The sequence below is a fragment of the Crocodylus siamensis genome, chromosome 7 (genome assembly GCF_052110815.1).
Source record: "Crocodylus siamensis isolate JL-2025a chromosome 7, ASM5211081v1, whole genome shotgun sequence".
NCBI lineage: Eukaryota > Metazoa > Chordata > Crocodylia > Crocodylidae > Crocodylus > Crocodylus siamensis.
The window spans coordinates 90733135-90753949 of record NC_143401.1 but is presented as its reverse complement, the minus strand read 5'-3'; the positions used below and the strand labels follow the sequence as shown (position 1 = coordinate 90753949).

The 20815-nt window shown below is 43.2% G+C and overlaps 2 protein-coding genes across 2 annotated transcripts in view; one reads left to right on the top strand and one right to left on the bottom strand.

Moving 5' to 3' along the window:
• The first annotated feature begins 440 nt into the window (after positions 1-440).
• On the top strand, positions 441-10420 carry TECTB (tectorin beta). The gene is made up of 11 exons (XM_090058159.1): positions 441-492; positions 1424-1551; positions 3415-3605; positions 4524-4666; positions 4768-4840; positions 5880-5983; positions 6074-6157; positions 7344-7506; positions 8727-8796; positions 9794-9826; positions 10368-10420. Exons 2-11 carry the CDS (start codon positions 1467-1469, stop codon positions 10418-10420), a joined length of 999 nt encoding a protein of 332 aa, XP_089914285.1. The 5' UTR covers positions 441-492; positions 1424-1466.
• Positions 10421-11609: 1189 nt separating this feature from the next.
• Positions 11610-20815, bottom strand: part of LOC149860120 (guanylate cyclase 2G-like) — a 53083-nt gene continuing 43877 nt past the window's right edge. Inside the window, exons 18-23 of the mRNA XM_090058222.1 lie at positions 19736-19928; positions 18164-18338; positions 15537-15635; positions 14718-14809; positions 13135-13242; positions 11610-12669 (exon numbers count right to left, since the gene is read on the bottom strand). Of these exons, the coding sequence (XP_089914348.1) occupies positions 12622-12669; positions 13135-13242; positions 14718-14809; positions 15537-15635; positions 18164-18338; positions 19736-19928 (715 nt within the window). The 3' untranslated portion in view covers positions 11610-12621. The remainder of the gene's footprint in view (positions 12670-13134; positions 13243-14717; positions 14810-15536; positions 15636-18163; positions 18339-19735; positions 19929-20815) is intronic.

Below are 20815 nucleotides of genomic sequence, written 5' to 3'. Positions count from 1 at the left end.
CCCTACCTGCATTCAAACAAATTCATTTATAAATGCACTTCTGAGCAACCTGACCTCAGTTAGCACGTACTTGGCATTCTGCCTCTAAAAATTCCTTGTATTATCTTCCATGTAAAATACGGCCAGTACCATTTACATACCTTTAGAAGAAATCTATTTGAGGATTTTTTTTAAACAGCTCTGAAGAATAAAAGCATACAAAAAGTTTTTAAAATAACTCAAATAGCATTCATACTGTCTAGTCTGCGCTACAGGGACTGAACTTTCTATTCTGTTATGTTGTACAATCCTTTTTTCCCCTCCTGCATTGGACAATACTGGCTCACTGAGATTTAACTGGAGATGGGTTTCTTTTACAAGATGGCCTATATAAATTGGAGATAATACCAGCTGGGTGCATTTGAAAAGAGGACATCTTGGGAAGAACAGACACGCAGCTGGTGGAATAAGGCAGAGAGAATGAACGTCTGAAACGTCCCCTGTTCCTGTCTTGTAGGTATTATTCCTTTAACTTCTTGCAGGGTGCGATTCTTTCTAAAAGGAATAATCGCTTAGATGGTCAGCATATATATATCTATATATATATATAGATATATAGATCTTTTAAATCCAGACTGAATGAAAATGTATAAACAGACTATTTGTGCTGGGCACTACTCTTTGCAAACGAAAACTTTCCTTCTAACCAGGCACCTTACTGGCTAATTTTCACTCGTCATTTCTATCTACTAAGTAATTTGTGTGAATTCCCTAAGAGCCCCTAACCTGAAAAACAACCAGTAACTTAGTCTGGATGCTGCCATTTTTCTGTGGTAGCATATACCTGCACACCTCTAGAATAGCTTGGAGGCCTGTGATTGAAGGAGTCGATAATGAATTCATGCTTTTATTTTGCAATGCCTAACATTAAAGGAAAAACCACATCCTTCACCAAAACTGCTTTGCGAGGGTATATATGTTACTTTGTGCCTTAAATATGAAAACAGTTTCTGTATTATGCTGTGAAGTCTAAATATCCACTTTTACCTACATTTTGTGCATCTTCCTAGCTTTCTTCTTCCTTCTTTCTGATTCTCTTGCTTTATTTTTTCCAGGTCTGTACTGTACTCCCCCTTCTTGTAATTTCAAATTTTACAGCAATTATTTGTAGCCCTTTTGCTCTGTGTTTTTTTGCGGGAGTAAAACAACCTAGCTATGGTACAAAATGCACTAGTAGACTTGAGATGAAAATGTCAGCAGTGGGACAAAAGAGGCAGAAATTGTCAGTAAATGTGACCTCTTGTTGGAGCTGTGCCAGATAATGAATAATAATGACATTATTATAATCACAATGTAGTTTCTTTGCCCCAGTATTAAAGGTTGCTACAGTTGTGTGATTGTATTGGATTTCTTTTTTTTTTTTTTTCTTTTTGCATTTTGATAGGTGAACTGCTTTTATTACCAGTGTAGTGAGCTTCTTGTAAGAAATGGTGATTGTAGCCGTTTATTTCCTGGTCATCCTGGCTAGTCATCGAGCCTATGCACCACCACCTTGCAATCCAAATAAAGCAGGTAAAGCCGCTTCAATCTAATTGTATTTCTATCTGCATTTATTAAGCAGCTGAGAGTTTTTGCTTATGTAAAAATGAAACATCAGCCTTCATAGACTGAAATGAAGAGGCTTTTGCACATAAAAAATTGACCCCAATGTATTGGTCTGATTTTACACTTAGCTAGCACCGACGAGAGGAGAGCACAAACGAATGCCCAGTGCCGGAGAGACTCACAAGCGTGGTAGTCATAGATGCATGTCTGCCTTTGCAGGATCAGGGTATAACAACTTCTGAACATAAAAACAACTACAAAGTAATATAATACACTAACTTCTGGATTCTGTGTGCATGGATCCTTCCCCTACCAGCAGTTTGTGAGTAGTCCCATTGACTACAGCCTGACGACCAGCATGAAATAGTTTGTTGAACTGGCCTATGGATAAATAACCCATTGTATCTCTGTCTCAATACAATACGTTTCTGACCTCACACTGGGTCATAAAATAGATTGCCCTACATTATTCCTACGAGTTTTTGATTCATTTTAGCTACATCATAAAGGCTTGGCTCCTAAACCTTTACACACATGTGTACTTTTAGCCACACAAACCATCTCCCTGAACACAGCAGAGCTACATTAAGAGCATAAATATAGGCAAAATCAGACTGTGGGGCTTGAGGGTTTATTATTAACGTAGCCACTCAAATTTTTCAATCATCCATTCCTTGAGAATCCACAAGGCTCGACAGAACGAATATCTGATCAAGTTGTGTGTGTGTCATAGCAACCTAGGAAAGACACCTTGCTTCTGAGTCTAACGTGCTGGGAAGTAACTGGTAGTCTAATCTCAATTTTCATTCCACTGGTGATTAAAACGGCCTTTGCCTTCCAAAATCAATACTGTAACTTCAAGTTAATGAAATCTGATTTTATTTCAATAAGATTCACTCTCCCGCCATGACCAGGTAAAATAGCCCTAAAGCTTTCTTGTGTGTAAAATTTGTACAGCAATCTTTACTTCACATTTGGGTACGTGCTCTGTATTGATCATTAGTAAGAAAGTGGGGGGATCCGTTTCATATTTGCATGTTCCCTTTTGATTTAATAAAACATGATCACATTGGCACCCAAAGATCAGTGTAACAGGAGTCAGCAGCAATGCAACTAAAGGTGGGGGTGAGGGCAGGGAAGGGCAAGTGGGGCACCAGTCCTGGGTGCTGTGTTGGGAGTTGTGCAAAAAGAGCAGCTGCCATACTGCTGGCCCAGCTACCGCCATCCAGAGTGTCACTATAAAAACCTTTAGCAATAGCATGACCCAGATCTCAAGCCACAGTGGACAGATCTAAAGCCACTGATGCAACCGAGCTACCTCGCCCAGATTATATTCAGAACAATCAGTACTGCTTCAATCAGCTAAAAATCAGCCTTTATCCAAATGCAAACGAGCACGATGATTTTCACTGTTGTGATATTTTACTTTTTTGTCCTTCACAGCTTTATTGCTCGTAGATCAACATTTTTACCATCAAACCTGCACAAAAGGCGATATGGCCACATCGTGGCCATCAACTCTAGTGGAGACTAGAATTCCCTCCAAAGAGTTTAACTTACTATAATTTTCCAATAGATTTGATGTGGGTTTTCCAAAAAGGTTATAGGGGTTAGCCAGGTACATCCCTATGGATACACCTCTAACAGGATTTCAGTGCATCGCTCCTACAGGCACTTTGAAAATCCCAGCCCTGTACTGCAACCTGCTGCTACTGATATTTAAAAAGATGCAAATTCTTAGCACAAACACTCCTGTAAAAGGTTCAGATTTTAGCACAGCCTCTCGTGCTAGGAAATACAACCGAGTAAGCTGTGTTATTTTCCTTTCAGATGCAGTTCTGGTGTACTGCTACCCTAACACTATCATTACAAGAATCCCTGAATGTCCCTATGGATGGGAGGTTAATCAACTGGCTCTTGGAGGTGTTTGCTACAATGGAATCCATGATTCAGGATACTACCAATTCACAATCCCAGATTTATCACCCAAAAACAAGTCCTACTGTGGGACCCAATCAGAGGTACGTACATCAACCATAAATATTACTTTCATGGGAGAATACATCTAATCCTATGTAAGTCAGTGAAAGCATTCCTATTAGCTGTAGTGGGATCTCAGGCTGTACCTGGAAAAGGGAGGGTATAAATTGGCATTAAAAAAAAAAGCTTTAAAACTTTTCAGCTGCGCAAAACATTTGTATTTATGTGAGAAATCAAACTGTTCATCCCTAGTAAAGCCAAGCTGGCAATTCCCTTTGTGGAATTAGATCTCCTATCTCTTCCTGTTTGTACACGTACCATTATGACAGTCTTTTCATTACCATGTGTACGCAACACCAAGTGCAATGGTGCCTTGAGACACTGCTGTCACACAAATCTATGAAGAACATGATTCAGGGATACAGGTTGTAGCTGTATTGGTCTACAAGCAAAAGAAATCAGAACTTGTGGCAGACGTGATATCTTTTATTAGACCAACTAGATATTTGCAAAAAAATTCTTTGTTTGCAAGCTATTGGGCACACTCACCCTTCCTCAGGCATAGGAGAATGCAAAGAAATATTTTCCAACTCCACAGTTGGTCTAATAAAAGATATCACATCTACCAAAAAACCTTGCCTGCCTATGTCCTTAGACCAGCATGGCCACAACCAAAAACCCAGCAAGATTGCAGGAGAAATGTTACAATCTTTGCATTCTTCTATGCCTGAGGAAGGGCGAGTGTGCCTGAAAGCTTGCAAATGAATTTGCAAATATCTGGTTGGTTGCAAAAGATATCACCTCTGCCATGAGTTCTGATTCCTGCAGAATCATGACACTGTTTTTCTGAGCACCGCTTCCATCACAGGGTTGACTCTCCCTGTTTCAGAGAGCAAAGTCCCTGTTGGCCCCACACTTTCATTGCAGGGGGGTTTCTCTGTGTGTTCCCTCTACTGCAGTTTAAGAGCCCCCTGTATCACTTCTATAATTCCATTGTGTCCAACGACACGACCGTGATTGTGAAGAGCCAGCCTGTGAATTACTCCTTCACCTGCACTTACCGCGCAAACTACTTGGTGAACCAGGCTGCCTTCGATCAAAGGTAAATCTATCTACTGCCCCTGAAGTCTCACATCTTGGCATGTACCGGGGTCCTTTGCCAATGATCTCTGTCATTCATACCTTCTTTTTTCCCTTGCCCAGGGTGGCAACAATCCATGTCAAGAATGGGAGCTCCGGCTCATTTGAAAGTCAGTTATCGCTCAACTTCTACAGCGTAAGTGCTCCTTATCGCCAGTGTTTAGGTAGCAAGCGTCTTCATGCTGCTGTGACTCCGCTGATCTCAGATTTATTTGATCTTTAAACTGACACAAGTGGGAAGAAATCTGGCCGTAACACTTCTTTTTTTGTGTTGTACACTGCTGAACACACCGTCATCATGTAACAGATAACATAGGACTTGGAGGGTGTCTTGTTTCTAAAAGATGAAGAGGTAAAGAGGTCATGAACAGCACAGATGCATGCCACTTGCTCTTCTATAGGAGGCAATTTCCCATAAGAATACAGGCTGCTTTGCTTAGAGTTCATTTCTCTAATACATTAGCAGCTTCTAGTGGTGTCATAAGAAAGAGGCATACTTGTTTGTAGCCCTAGTCAAAGGCAGGCATAAATCTGCAGCCAGCATTGCTAAGAAGAGTCCCTTTCATCCCTCCTGAAATTTTCCAATCTGTCTTCTCATACACTCAGATACAGCATAGTGGATGCTTAATGCTCCCCTGAGATCTCTAGGGGACACTGGATTTTTCTTTCTAATGCTTGTCTCTATTGAGATTTTGTTTTAAGATTTCACCACCTGATAAACAGTACAGTTGAGGGTGCGACAGACACAGAATTTACCTGGATATCTGCACTAAAGGCCGGTCAGTTTGGCACAAGTCCTTTTGCAACTAACTTTTTTGCAAAGTTTTTTTTTTCCTTGACCTAAATATAATGTAGCTGGCAAAGCCCTTTTCTGGCAAAAAAAGAAGGTCACACTGAACCCTTAGCAAGGCACAGGCTCAGTTGCATCAGCGCCTGTTATGTTGTGTCATTACGGGGGAAAGTGGTTGCGAAGGCAAATGAGTATAATCTTGCCTCAACACAGTCCTAACTCTAGCTCTGTGTCTGAATACACCTGAGCCACGTATTGCAGCCTGCTGCTTTAAAGCAGGGGTGTCAGACCCATCTGACTCTGCATTAAAGGCAACCATTAGAATTAGCCCATGCCTTTGCTTTGAAGCAACACCATTAATACACTGTACTTTTCTCTTTCCAAGAACGCCAAGTTTTCAACTAAGAAAGAAGCTCCATTTGTTGTGGAAACCTCAGAAATTGGTTCAGATGTATTTGCTGGAGTGGAAGCTAAAGGGTTAAGTGGCAGGTATGAAAGGCAGCAAGATATGGGTGGGGAAGCAGTCATGGATAAGACAGCTTGTGGCTGATGTCTGGGTGTTGCTCCATTTCTCCCCAGGTTTAAAGTAGTTCTGAACAACTGCTGGGCAACGCCTACATCAGAGTATTTCTACCAAATCCAGTGGCCGCTGATTACAAAAGGGTAGGTAAGCGGGGAGACTCAAGCCAAAGGATGTTTTCTTTGAACAGAAGATGTTAGCCATTAAGTCATGTCCTTTTAGGTCATTTGAGTGACCGTGTTAGCCTCGATCACAGGGGTGGGCAACTGTTTGGGCTGGAGAGCCACTTAGGGAGTTGTTGTGGGCTACATCAGCACCCCTCTGCCCCTGCTAGGCCAGGTCAGTACTGTCCCCATCCTACAGCAGCTCACCAAAACTCCCTAAGCCAAGGGGCACACTTCTCTTTCTCTCTGTCCCTCCCTCCTCCTGCTGATCCCCATGCTGCCCAGAGCTGCAGCACACCCCAATACTCACCCCACCCAGAGCTGCAGCACGCCCCGATCCCCATCCCAACCTGGAACATGCCGGCTAAGTCCACACTTCATGCCAGGACCCACCCAGCACACCAGCAGCCCCAGGCGGGCATCGGCATCAGCTGTGGATGCAGCTGGCAGGTTCTGGGTGGGGACCTGGCATCTGCCTAGGTCCACAGCTTATGCCACCACATCAGCGTTGGGCAGAAGCAGTTTCACCCACCTGCCTGTCATGGCACAAACAGCCCCATCCACCCAGCAGCACACAGGAGCCAGAGCTGCCAGCTGTCCACAGGCCAGATCCCACGACACTGTGGCTGTCCACCGGTGGGCCGGATACAAGTAGTTGATGGGCTGGATCCAGCCCCTGGCCTGTATCTTGCCACCCCTGCTCTATCATAATGCAAAAAAAGAGAGAGAGCAGTCTCACAGGTTATGAAACAGCCTGGGAGTTGTGGTCCAGGAACAACTTGGACCCGTGTAGGTTTACAGAGAATTGTTTGTGATTAGTTTCCTGTTTTGGAAGAGCGTGTAGCATCACCACATGATTATATCAGTCAGATACCAAAGGCAAGTGTTGGTTCCTGCAATCGAGGGTTGCCTGATGTAGCTGTAAGAGGATCTCTATCTGCTTTCACTTGCATCCAAGCAGCTCGCTTGCGACTTTACATGATACAGAGACTGGGAGCAAAATGTGGGCCAATGACCATCAAAATGGGCTCTTGTTGCCTATGCCATTCAGATAGCTAAAATGCCACAGCAATGTTGATGGAGGTCACTAAGGAAAGCACAGCGCCGAAAGGCAAGTGTGATCAGCTATTCATTTTTTATGCTGCTTTTTTTCTATGCAACTCAGCTGTCCTACAGATGACTCCATTTTAGTACATGAAAATGGGAAAGCTGCCCGGGCCACCTTCCAGTTTAACGCTTTCCGGTTCCGAAATATCCCCAAACTATCCAAGGTTTGGCTGCACTGTGAAACACATATATGTGACAGTGAAAAGTTCTCCTGTCCAGTGGTAAGTTCTTCATCTAACTAGACTCAAGATAGAAATTCATATCCAAGACCTTAAGTATAAGGTGTTGAGGGGTTTATAGTTCTGGTCCATAAATCCAACTTTTTGCTACTAAGAGATGCTTCCCTATCGCCATCTTCATATTAGAGTCCAAGATGATCTTATTAGAGCCAAAGTGATGAATTTGGAGGAGCAGCTGTCATGCGACAGAGGCATTAAATAGGACTTGGAAAATTATGTTAATACATGTTTTAAGTACCTTTGTTGAAGTTTAGACATCTGACCCAAACCTGCCAAAACATCAAAACCCATAGCATTTCACCTCTGATGTAGAGTCCTGTGTTCAAGTCCATCCTGCCCCCAAAAGGGCTCAATCCTACACTGTCCACCTCACAAGGGAGAGCCCCTCCCCAGTCGACCATGCCTTACTTACAACATTTTGATGCAAGACTCTCTCACCCGACACTTTCAGCAGGGGCTGAAATACTCAAACGTCTCCTGCCCCGGAGACTGCCCTAAGCACTATCATTTCTGGGTTTGCAGACAATATAATGCTTTTAAAATCAGCATTACAGTGTGCAGCTTTTGTTAAATGAAAAACATTAGCAAGAGCCTTTGCTTTGCATTGCACTGATTTCAATTTCAGCAATGCCAGAAGCCATTTGTGCTAGATTTGGACCTTTATACAGAATGGATTCATAGATTTCACAGACATTAGGGCTGGAAGGGACCTTGGAAGATCATCAAGTCCAGCCCCCCACCCAAAGGGCAGGAAGTCAGCTGGAGTCATAGGATCCAGAGCACTCCCTGGTGGCCACGAATCATCCAGGCAATAACTGACAGCAGACATAGGGACTAACTTTGCTTCCTCTTATAAGGTATTATGGGAAGGGTTAGGTTAGGAAACCTGTAGTTTTGAGTGCTATCATTTCACCACCTTAAAGCCGCACATTAAATTGAAAATCAGTTTTAAATCTACAGTTGGGTCCAGGTGAACTCCCTCCCAAATTGCCAGCAGATATATAGCAAGCATGTCTTTGCAAAGTGAGCATTGTCCCTTCTTTTCCCTCCCGCTGCTGAAGTGTGGAGAAAAGAACTGAAATCTGTCATGTTTCTTTTCTAAATGCAAAGCACAATGATTGCTAGGGATTCGTTTTCTAACAAAAGGAAAGCCACCGATGTTCAGCCTCATATTCAAACATCTTTTTCTTTGTCCTTTTGAGATGTGCGAAAAACGAAAACAACGTATGGAACAAACGGGAGGAGTTTTGGTGGTGGAACTGGCAGTGCGCAGTAAGTGTAGACGGTTTCCATTTGGAAAAGTCCCCCTCTTTCTTGCAGGAAGCGTGACACCGGAAAGATTATGCTTAGAAACAGTTTTAGTTTTGTGGATCCTGAACGTTGATGGAGAAGGGGGGATATTAGCAGTACTCGAATTTGTGGACCTTGTTGGCCTTTTGGAACAACACGTTTTTGCTGGAGAAGGACCAGTCCTGCAATCATTACTCAGGTTAAGCTGTCAAAAGCTTTCAGACCATAATCCTGCAAAATACAGGCAACCTAAGCTTAGAGACTGCTTGCAGGGAAGTTCCACTGAGATGGAAGAGCAGATGTACTCTGCCAGGGGACGCAGGTGTCTTTACCGTGAATCCTTCTGGCTAGTGGAGCTGCACAGCTGTGGATCCAAGGGACCCTGTCCCCAAGAATCCTCCTGCCTCAACACTAATGCAGTTCAGTTCCCTCAAATCTGTTCTCGTTTCCAGCAAGACTCCATGGATTCCTCTGCCTAGCACTGCTAAAGGAGGGCCCCAGAGTTACTCGATAGGCAGATGCAGGTCTGCAGAATCCAACAAGTTTGCAGTCTGGTTTCTTTGAACAATCTGGTCTGAATTTGCATTTTTGCTAAGAGCCCTTTGCACTGCCATGCCACTGATCCTGACACCAGCTGCACAGGACCTCCCTGCTTCCAGAGCTAAACGAAGGGGCATTAGTACAAATGAGAATTCTCCTCTCATTGATGCTGGTGGAAGTCCAGTGATGTCAGTGAATGTATCCCTATTTGCACACTTCTTCTCACCTAAGTGAAACCATGGAGAAGAGAAAGGATTCACCCCCCACCCCATCCAGCTGCAGGTTCACAAAAGAGATGTCACAAGAGAAAATATATTAACCCCAAATGGGTCAAATGCCTGCCTGGTGTTTTTCAGCCTGTTGTGTGTAGTCACATTGGTGTATTTTGCCTTATTTTGAACATGTCAGTTCAAATGATCTCTCTTCTTATTTTACACAGGTAAAGGTTTATCCAGTCTTAGCCACCTCTCAGGTAAGGGACAAAATAGACGCCAGCAATAACCATCCCAAATTGTATCTGAAGTGACTCTGTCAGCATAAAAAAGTCCTTGTAAACTCTGCTCCTAATAGCAAATGGGGTTACCACAAATGAAATGTTTCTAAATCACATTTGATTCCTCAGTATGTGTGTGCTTTACTTACTTTTGCAGGACTTCACTCCTCTTGGACAATGGAAGTAGGCTGTTGCACTTCACTGTTAATTGTCCATTACACTCTCTAGCGCATGCAAATAAGATTGATGCTGCTCTGTTAGGATTTCCAAAAATAAACAGGGAAGCAAAACTGTGATTCCATTGCATTAAAATACACACCATGAAAGCATTTGTATATGCAGTAGGACTTGCAAAACCTCTTTCAGAGTTTATCTGTTAAAGCTGACACATTGACAGAGTCGCTTTAGGGAGCACAGATCCCATGGTGACGGGCATAGGATAAAAACCTGAACAGAATTTAAAAGGCAGCTGGAAGTTTCAGCCAAGTACTTACTACTTCTCTTTGTGATTCACTTGCAGATATTCTCTTTCACCTAATCTTCATGATTGGGATGTGTGCTGTTCTACTATAAAACACTGCCCCGCAGCACTACCTAACGTCCCTGTTTGGAACTACACTTTACTACTAAAAAAGATGTTTATTTTACTCAGATAAAAAGAAACTGCATCATATTACAGGGAAAGTAAATGATGCGTGCCTTGATTTTTGTTTCTGTAATAGTGGGGAATAATGATGCTGATTTTTCTTTCCTCAACCCTTGCAGCTGTTTGATAAAAGTCAAAGGTGAGCACTTATATATGCTGTTGGATTCTCCCCTTTGAACTGTGGTGGCACAAAGCAACACATATACACAGGGATACATATACACCAACCTCACTCCCTCCTTCCCCCACAAAAATGAAGTGAATTATGCTCCATTTTAGCCCTACTGTGTGCTACAGGCCTCCCCATTTCATTTTAGATCCTGCAAAATTCTGAATGTTTCAGCCCAGCCCAACAAAACTCTTAAATCCATGCTTGACTTTAAGTTCAAAATTGGCCCAAATTAAGTCAACAGGGATACCCATCTGATTAAGGGCTTCACTGGATCAGATCCAAGTGTTCAGCCCTGATAGGATCAAGCCCGTAGCTATCTTGTACACCCTACCCACCAAGAGCTAAACAAGAAATGTCCTCCCCTATTGCTCTCGTGAAATCAGAAATATTGCATTAACTTGTCCATGGAACTGCATTAACTACTAAAAATGCTTCAATAAACCAGTAGATGTATATAATCTACCCTGGCTGCATACATATAGATCTTGCTAATTACCAGCAGGGATCAAATGGAAGACCAGTCGCACCAAAAGAATCAATCCTTACCACTTGGACTAGACAAGAATTAAAAATGGGGCAGGGACTGACTATACATGTGTCCAGTACAGTGGGGCCTGATTTCAGTTCAATGGTGCTATATAAATTGTTGTTAATGGTAGCGACAAAACAATCAACTTTAAACAAACAGTATCTGGAAGGTACTGATCAACCACTGCTAGAGGGAGACATGATCTTTCCCTGAGAGTCAGATGTTTCTGGAGTGGTTCTTCACTGAAAAATGATGGAAGGTCCTGTGCTTTGGACATTTAAAATCCATAGAAAGGTCCAGTAGGGGACAATCCCGCATTGTGGAAGGAGATGGAATGGATGATCTAATAGCTCTTTTTCTATCAATTTTTCTGAATCTGTGATAAAGGAGACTGAAAGGAACACGCTTGGTATGTTTATGTCTTTATTTGTCTCCATTAATGGAGGTGCCCAGTTTACACACATCTATGCATGTGATACAGCTAGAAGATGATAGAAATAAAAACAAAACAATCACTGCATCACAAGCCAGTTTCCAGCAGTCCTGATCCTTCAGAGGAAGGTGCCAATATTCCCACAGCGTGCCACCGAGATGAACACTGTATGACATTGTAACGTTAATTTACACTAGTCAGAGGCTACACTTCCACCCTGAAGCATGAGGCTCTATCTTCCTTCTAATGCTCTCTCCATTTGCTTAAATCTCTCTCTTCTTTTCTCATTCTTTTATAAGCATACAGTCACTCCCTGAATCTTGGTTATTACCCACATTAGTATTGTCCTTTACAAACTGGCATTTCATGTATTCACCTTTTTTCCATTTCATCTTTGAGATTATTGTGACTGATGCCGTAGCAATCAATTATGTTTTCCCTTCCTCTGTTTTTCCTTCCTCCTCCCTTCCAGGCTGCGTGTGTACAAGTCCTGTTGCATCTCGTTTTGAACTGACTCCTTTAGTGAAGGAGGTGCTGGGAATGATGTGCTTGCACAGGGCTTAAGACAGTGAATTGTAGCCTGACTGAGACCTTTGCATACTGATTTATTCATTGCTGAAGACCACAGATGATACTACATGCAGTGTACCCAAAGTTTTCAGATTCTCTCCTTCACTCAGGGTATATTAATCTATTTAGGTTTAAAGTATCAGATGAAAGGAGCTAAGGTGGTTAAATAACTTAAAGTGAAATCTCCTAGAACCAGGGTTAAGGTAACAAACACAATATGCCATGTTGACTTGAGAGATGACGGTATCAGTCTAAACACTTGTTTTTTGCTTTTATAGACTACTGTGGAGAGTCTTGGACAGATTATTCTAGGCTGGGTTTAGAGTAGGTAGATGGATTTAAGTTATTCCAGATCATTTCATATTCTAAAAAGGTACCCCTTAGAAGACATTTCTGTGGGATTTTTTTGGCTTGGCAATGTTCCTTACAGCAATGCAGATCCTGTTGAAGGCTTTGCAGACCCACAGAGAATCTGGAATGAGAGGAAGTTTCACACAGGTTTATTATTATGATTAATATTATTACCATTATACATTCAAAAAACCTATTTAAAAAAGGAAAATATCATGGCTTGAAACTCTTTAGTAAAGTCTAATCTCACTCCCCATCTTAGCATGGTGGGTCACTTCCAAGCTATAATTCAATATGAAAATGGACTACTATGCCTCTACTGAACACTCAGACTGGAGTTACATTCTCTTGATAACATTGTAGGCTGGATTTTATGCTGGTGTAGGAGGGAGCAACTGTACTGAAGTCAGTGGAGTCATGCTGATTTATAACAGCTGAGGTTTGACCCAAAGGGTAATTAATCCCTCCAAAATCTCCTATGCTGCAACAAGAGGCGATGCCCAATCTAGCAAGTTCAGCAAGACCCACCATATGAGCTCCTTCTCTAGACAGTAAACTTTTCCACCTGCATTTTAAGTAGTCTTACCTGCAAAGGCCCCTGCAAATTGCCCTCTTTGTTATCACCGAACTCTGGTAGAGGCATGTTAAAGCCAGATTTCCCTTTTAACCAAAAAGTTTGTTGGTGCCCTTTGCCCTGGTAAGAAAAAAACAGCGTAGAGTCATACAAAGAATTTAAGAGGGGGGAAAAATATCATCAACTGTAATTTTTTTTGGAGTAGTGACCATTCTCTTGGTTATGTTGATACAGTGCTTAGGCATAATAGGGCTGTAGGCCAGGCAGCATAAATAACTATAATTAGTAATATTATTAACAAAGAATGCAAAAAGATTTTTTTAGAGGCACAGGATCCGCTGACATCAGGTTCTGAGAGCTCTTAATGCTCACTCGAGTCACTGGAAGGAAAAAACACCAAATACACCACAGATTTAGCTTGTTTTGTTCTGGAAAGCTTAATTCTATTCTCCTCCATTTTTTTGCAAATGCTACCCTGAGTGAGGCAGCTGTTACTGTGTGCACCATAATGGAGCCTGTCTGGACTATATCTGAGCGTAGGGATGCTCAGCCTATGACCTCTAAGATCATGTCATCCAGCCTAGGGGTCTTCCCACAAATCCAAAAGTTTGGTGGTGGGGGAGTAGTAGTAGCATTAATTGCAGCTCCCTTTCTGCCAAATTTCCACACCTTTGGGGGGCCCTACAGGGCAGATGATGGGGCCCTCCATGCTAGATCACACCAGCCTGCAGCGGGGCCGAAGTGGTGGGGCCAGATTGGCACATACCTGGATAAGGCACATAGCACAAGTGGTTGAGCTAAAGTCAGTGAATAACAAGCAGAGTTGGTGCCCTGTGGGGGCAGGGGGCACGGGCACAGGCTCTGAGCCTGGGAGCTGAGGGCTTTGGATCCAAGAGTGGGAGAGAGAGGGGCACAGGATCCAAGAGCGGAGGGCGGGGGGCATGCATGGGCCTGAGAGAAGGGGCATGCTGGGAACGGCACAGTCTCAGCTGAGCTGCTGGTGCACATGCTCTGTCAGCCCCAGCTATTGCTCTCAAAGTGGCACAGCCAGGGACTGTTCTGGAGTGTCCGGCATGGGTATGCTGCTGGGACAACACTGCTCCTAATTTGGCAACTAGGACCGGGGCTACACTCTCACCCCTAGCTACACAACTGCCCAACATGTAGGGTCAGGCTGTCACGTGGCCAGATCTGGCGCATAGGTTTAAGCTGGCAAGTGGCTGGATCCAGTGCACAAGATTGAGCCATGTATGGATTCAGGCCAGTGCACAGGGCTGAGCCACATGCTGATTGCACCTGGGGACCGACCCAGTACACTGAGCCCATGAGCGGGGTCCAGTATGCAGACTGGCCCCTTGCTACTCATCTGGGCCCCAGAAGCTTGAGCACCACTGCCCTAGTATTAAACATCCATATCAGATGTGTTCATGTGTATTTAAACCAGGGCACTGCTGTTCATCTTAGTTTATATTCAGGAAAACATTCATCTGCCCACACTAGTCATCCTTATGGAGTTATTCAGATAATGTCTAGTGCATTAGATCTAAGCCCACCTTGCATGCTGCATTCATATACTACATTTTTGATATTTGTACCTTTACTTTTATGGTGCCTCTTTCTTGCAAGTTGTAACCTCCGATGGATTGCAGGGCATTAGCAGTGGTCATGGACACATGGATTCGAAAAGCTACAGCAAAACAGATCTGTTTAATTACTACATATAAGTGTATAGGCTGTCCGGAGTAAAACAGGAGATGAACTGGTTACAGGTAAATCTCCAACTTGTTTCAAACCCCAGTATTTTTCTGCTGGAGGGCTGTATTTTCCTTTTGTGCTGACTCTTCCTGTCTTCAGTAGGTATTATAAACAGGATGTGGGTTTTGACTTGACCCCATTTCAAATCAAATCACTTCAGACGAATCCTCTCCATAGGGAAAGCATATGGGTACCAAAATTAAACTTTTATTTTTCTCTTTGAATATTAGTGACTGTAACATCTGTGGCTATGTCAGCCTTCATTGTGTTGCACAACATGGTCATTCTGAGCTTCATGACAACAGCAGAGAAAAAAAAATACGCTAGCATATTGCAATATAAAGGAGATCTTTATTAGCCACGTAGGGCAATGACACTGAATAGCATTGGTCTAAAGCCAATACGCATGCATATTTGCATAGTCATTCTTTATGGGGTTTCTTACTCTTTGTGAAATGTTACACATTACCTCCCCGGGGCAACTTTTGTTGGACAACGATGATCACAGAGGGGAAAAAAACCTACCAGGTTCAATTTACCTGATTATGAAACAGTTAACAAATATCAGTTAGGTAGCACTGAGCTGAGCTAAACAATGCCCCGTTGAGGTTAAGTCTCCTGTGCATCCCAAATACAAAACCAACATAAATGCTACCTACGCAAACTGGTACTTTCCATCCTTGAGGCCATATTAACAGTGTCTCCAAACAGGCAGTACCGTGGCATTGTGATTCCCACCACTCCTGCAACAACTGGGCCTAAAGGGCAAAGGAAAGAGCAAATCAGGAGGTTAATGAATTGGAGACCATTTTGGATTGTGCTGGAAGCCCTCTGTAGGAATGGAAGCAGGGTGGATAAAAATGAAGCATTTAAAAAAATGGATTTTTTTCATTTAAAATCAGATGATTTGTATTTAAACTTTTTTTTTTGTTAAGATGCTTTTTTAAAAAAAAACTTACATGAAGATCGTTTTAGAGTTTTGAATAATATGTATTAAGGTTATATCAAACAACAAGAACATACTTTTTGTAAAAAAAAAAAAAGGATTAAATCACGATTCAAGTCAATTGGATTTAATCCAAATCCATCCCAAATGGACAGGATCATTTTTACTGCAGAAAGTGCCAAAGTCTCAGAGCCAGACCAGAGTTCAGGTGCAAAGGCACGGAAAACTCAATGATAAGCCAGTTTTGAACTGACTCTTTCTGTTGACTCAGGCAGTTCATAACTTTCTCCAGCTCTGAAAATGGGAACTAACCCCTAACAGCCAGCAGAGCTGTAAGAAATGACTTTTAACAAGCTAAGTATTGTAGCTGCACTACTAGGAGAGCTTCTGAAAATTTGATGCATGTCAGATTATTCCAACAATTATCTCCATCCCTCTCGGCTTGTAATGGTTACTGTTGTCACTGAACCATCCCCCCAAAAAGGATGATAGGTATTGCTACACTGGACCAGACTAACAGTTCACTCAGGAGAATACCCCGAGTCCAACAGTGATCAGAACTGGTAGCTTCACAGAAAGTTACAGAAAGACCACAGAGGACACTGTGTGAGGCTGGCTGTGGGTAGCAGACACATGGCACGGGGAAGGAGAAATCCCCTCTCATTGCAACTGGGCTTCTGGCATAGTCACGGGATAAGCTTGGTGAAACTCTCCACTTCGTCACCTCCCATCCAGACTTGACCATGCTCCTATTCTTAGCTATACTCCTTGTGTGTGAATTGAGCTATACTTGCCTTGCCCTCCCATGCAATGTCTCATTGTCATACTGTAACCAATGTATGGGTTGTTACACAAGCTAATAAAATTACACCCAGCAGCAAACCGGGTTGCTTTCATGTGCACGTGCATCTTTGCAGGACCTTCCATCCAGCAGATCTTTTAGCCCACCATTAAACAACACCAGAGTCCTCCCATCCCGAAATGTGCACAATATCCCAAAACACCCAGATTCTTCTGGCATGTAATGCTGGCCTCATTTATTAAAATCAGATCATTAATTTATCATTAGGTCCATCTGACTCCAAGAGTAACTTTGACGCTGGTGGCCTAAATGTATGAGTCAATGTTATATTCAGTCTGCACTATCTCTTCACTATGTGTCAAGCCTTACTTTGAGTCCTGTTGCTGGAATTAATTCCTGAAAAGTACTGCAGGTATTCCAATGCACTTTGCTTTTCCCCAAAGCAAAGCACAGATCAAAGCTATGCCAATATTTACCACAAGGAAATGGGAAGCACTGAATGGGAACATAGGCATCATTTAATTGAGTACTACAGTAGAGGCCCAAAATTACTGTTACCATTGGACAACCTCTATATAACACCATCAATTTACAAGTATCGCTAAAGGTATCTGGAAGCATTTCTAGCTTTGCATTCTACAGTTAAAGCACCTTTCAAACCTACAATCTTAGAGTACTTTAAAAAGAGTAATAAATCTTCCCAACAGCTTTGTGAGGTCAGCATATTATTGCCTCCTTTGTATTAGGAAGTTAGGCTCAGAAGTTGGCTTCTTCGTGACAGAGGTGGAAACAGAATGCATGATCACCAACTTCTGTCCCATGCTGCGACCACCTGCATGTGCTCAAATGAAGCAGGCAGACAAGGTCCTTTGGGTAAATCTGATATCTTTTATTAGATCAACTCCCTAAGTATCTCTCCACTATTAACCAGCTACATTTATTCCCTCCCCACTCCGTCTCTCACCCACTGGCTCCTCAATTTACTTCTTTACTGACTGCTTTACCTGCGTGCAGACCAGCCTCTGGCTTCTTTACTATTCATTGCATCCAGGAAGAGCACAAACACCAACTGCAGATGCTTCTTTGGCCTGACGAAGGGTATTTGTACCCAAAAGCTTGCAAAGAAGATTTTGTCCAATTATTTGAGTTGGTCTAATGAAAGATACCAGATTTACCCAAAGAACCTTGTCTGCCTATCTCTTTAGACCAACATGGTACAACCCGTACCCTTGAATGAAGTAACAATTTAACTCCATAGATGAAAGAAAGAACAAAGTTTTGGAGTTCAGTTTAATAATGGATAAACATGTGATGTGAGTCAAGGGAAATTTTGTTGAAAGAAGACTCAGATAATCAGGTTCCCTTCTCACCCCCCTCAAAATTTGATCTGAATGTAACTTGATACCTTGCCCATCCTGAGGATAATTGATCCATTGAGCCAAACGCGAAATGTGGATGAGTAGCTTAATTTCTAATGAACAGGAAAACCAGGAGAGCAAATCCAGGTTTCAAAACCAGACTAGTCTCACATTATTTACCAGTGTTAAGGCCAATACGGAGCTTCAGCTTCTCTCCAGGCATGTGCCCTATCTTGAAAGGGATCATTGCACTGAGGAAGTGCAAAGACAATGTAGCAATTTCCTCAACATGCTTGATCCCATTGCGGGTGGGGAGGCCGCTGGCAACCATATAGGCATCTCCAATGGTTTCAACCTGGAACAATGAGAAATCAATAAGGAGGTTAAGCATCCATAGCAAAAATTCCCCAAGAGCAGGCTGCTGACAGATGTTTGGTTAAAGGCACGATGGGGTATGATTGGTAATCCCAACAATCGCGCCTCTTGCCATGCCAAGTGCATAGGAGGGAATGCAACTGTGGGATAGAGGATCAAATCCCAGCTACAACAAGCAGGATCCATTGGGGTTGTCGGGTACATGGGGGGTTGGGGAGGGGGGCTAGTGGGGTCTGCAAGGGGTGGCTGTGGTCTGGGAAGGTTTGGTGGGATCAGGGGGGAAAGTAGGGTCCACAGGGAGACCTGGAGGGATTGAGGTAGGGGTTGAAAGGATCAGAGAGGTTCTCTGATCCTGCCAAATCCCCTCAGACCCCTACCCCACAATGCCACCAAAGCACCCCCAATCTTGAAAACTTCTCCTGGGGCAGTTTTACTGGCATTCACCAGTCCCAGGTGCCTCACTGAAGAGAGTTGGGGTGGGGGGAAGAGCAGGTGGATCGCAGGGGTGGCAGCTCCATGGGGGGTTTTTAGCAGGATGGGGGAAGCTCCCACCCCCCCAGCCCAAGAGCTATTTTTAGCCCCCTGATTCTCCCCACCCCAGGTTAACAACCCCCCTCTAGTGAACCAATCCCACCATCCCACCTGTTCCTCCCCCCACCCCAATTTACCTCCCCAGCTTTTGGCACCAGCAAATGCTGGTAACATCACCATTGGGAAAGGCTTACAGGATGACAGGTTTAGTGGGCTTGGGGTGAAGGTGGGTTGTCCATCTAGGGGTGGAGCAAGGGGCCAGAAGGCTAAAAATAACCCAGTGCTGGGGCAAGTAGAAAAGGTGCCTCCGTGGGGCTGGGGCCAATGGCTGGGCTTTCCCAGCTGCTGGGCTGCACAGGGAACACATACAGAAGTTCAGTTAGATCGGTCTCACTGGACCCGATCTAATTAGACTACCTCTGAGGTCAGGTTAAATTAGATCAGGTCAGCCATTTTAAGACTGATCTTACCTTCCTGAGTTTCTATACAGTTTGCACTTGGATTGACCTTATTAGGGATCTAAGTGTATGGTCCACACCTGGGCAAACTAAGTTAGATCACCTGGCCATTTTTAACATGATCTAACCTCCCTCAATGTCTGCACCTAGCCTGAGCATGTGCACTTCTATTCATGGTGTCTTGCAATGATCCAGTCATGGGCATACTTCCACTCATTGTAATGGATTTTTGACTAAAGAGCAGTTTCCCCCATGTAAGTACAAACAGGAGGCCTGATTCTACCTTCATAAGCTTCCACTGACTTCAATGGAGGCTCAGCAAACCCGGTGCTGCTGGATCTGGCCTGGCCCTTTCTCTGTCTAACAAACAGGAAGCTAGGTGCCTCACCTTGTATACGTCGTATGTCTCAGTAATGTTATCAAACAGGCTGTACAGGTCATTCAGAAGACTGACCACTTGCAGGGGGGAGCTAAGAGAGCACAAGTTCGTGAACCCAACGATGTCTGAGAAGCAGATGGTCACAGAATCAAAACTCTCCGGCTCCACTGATTTCCCAGCAATGAGCTGCTCTCCAATGAAACTAGAAAAAGAAAGAAAATTTCTCGTTTCCTTCGTGTCTTTTCCCTCTTACCACCTCACCATAAAAAATATTTGGAAGTATGCTGCAGAGACCGTTTAAAGCATTTCCAAGGTTTCCTTAAAACACATGCAGCTGGGATTTTACTCCAGCTTCCACACTCCAGAAGAGCGCTCTCAAAGCAAAGTAACAAAAACTTGTTGAGGAGTAAAGAGAGCCAGTTTACTGAGGCCATTGGCTGAACAGTACAGCCTCATTAATTCTCCCTGTTCCTCCTGCCTTTCTCTTCTACCTACCCATTATTTCTGGTTTCTGACCATATGTTCTTTGGGGTAAGCACCATCTTTTCTTTATGTATATATATGGTTCTACTTCTCCTTGCCCAATGGAGTCCCAGTCTATAACTGGGGCTACAAGGCACTATCACATATAGTGGTTAATAATTAACAAATTAGGGGCAGTTGAAGAGTGCAGGGTGAAAAGTTATTTAAGATAAAGGGCAATGTTGGCTCAAGAAAATTGGGTATGAATCGACAGCGATAAATTTAGGCTGGAGGTTATCAACCATGAGAATAGTGAGGTTGTGGAACAGCCTTCCAAAAGGGGCATTGGGGACATTAAAAAAATACTTCAAGTATGAATTCAAATAAAGGTATTAAAGGGCTTATGGTGTCCATAAAAGCAAAGGATTGGACTCAATGTTCCAGGAGGTCCCTTTCCAACCTTTTCTTATCCTACAGTTATAGTTTCATTAGTACCAGAGCCTAAGCCATTCAACAGTATAAGACCTTTGCTGTGAGTGTGAACCACAGTTAAGCATATAATGATTGCCACTTTCAGCTATATAAAACAGTGTATAGTCAGCATATGTTACATGAGCGCTTTGAGGT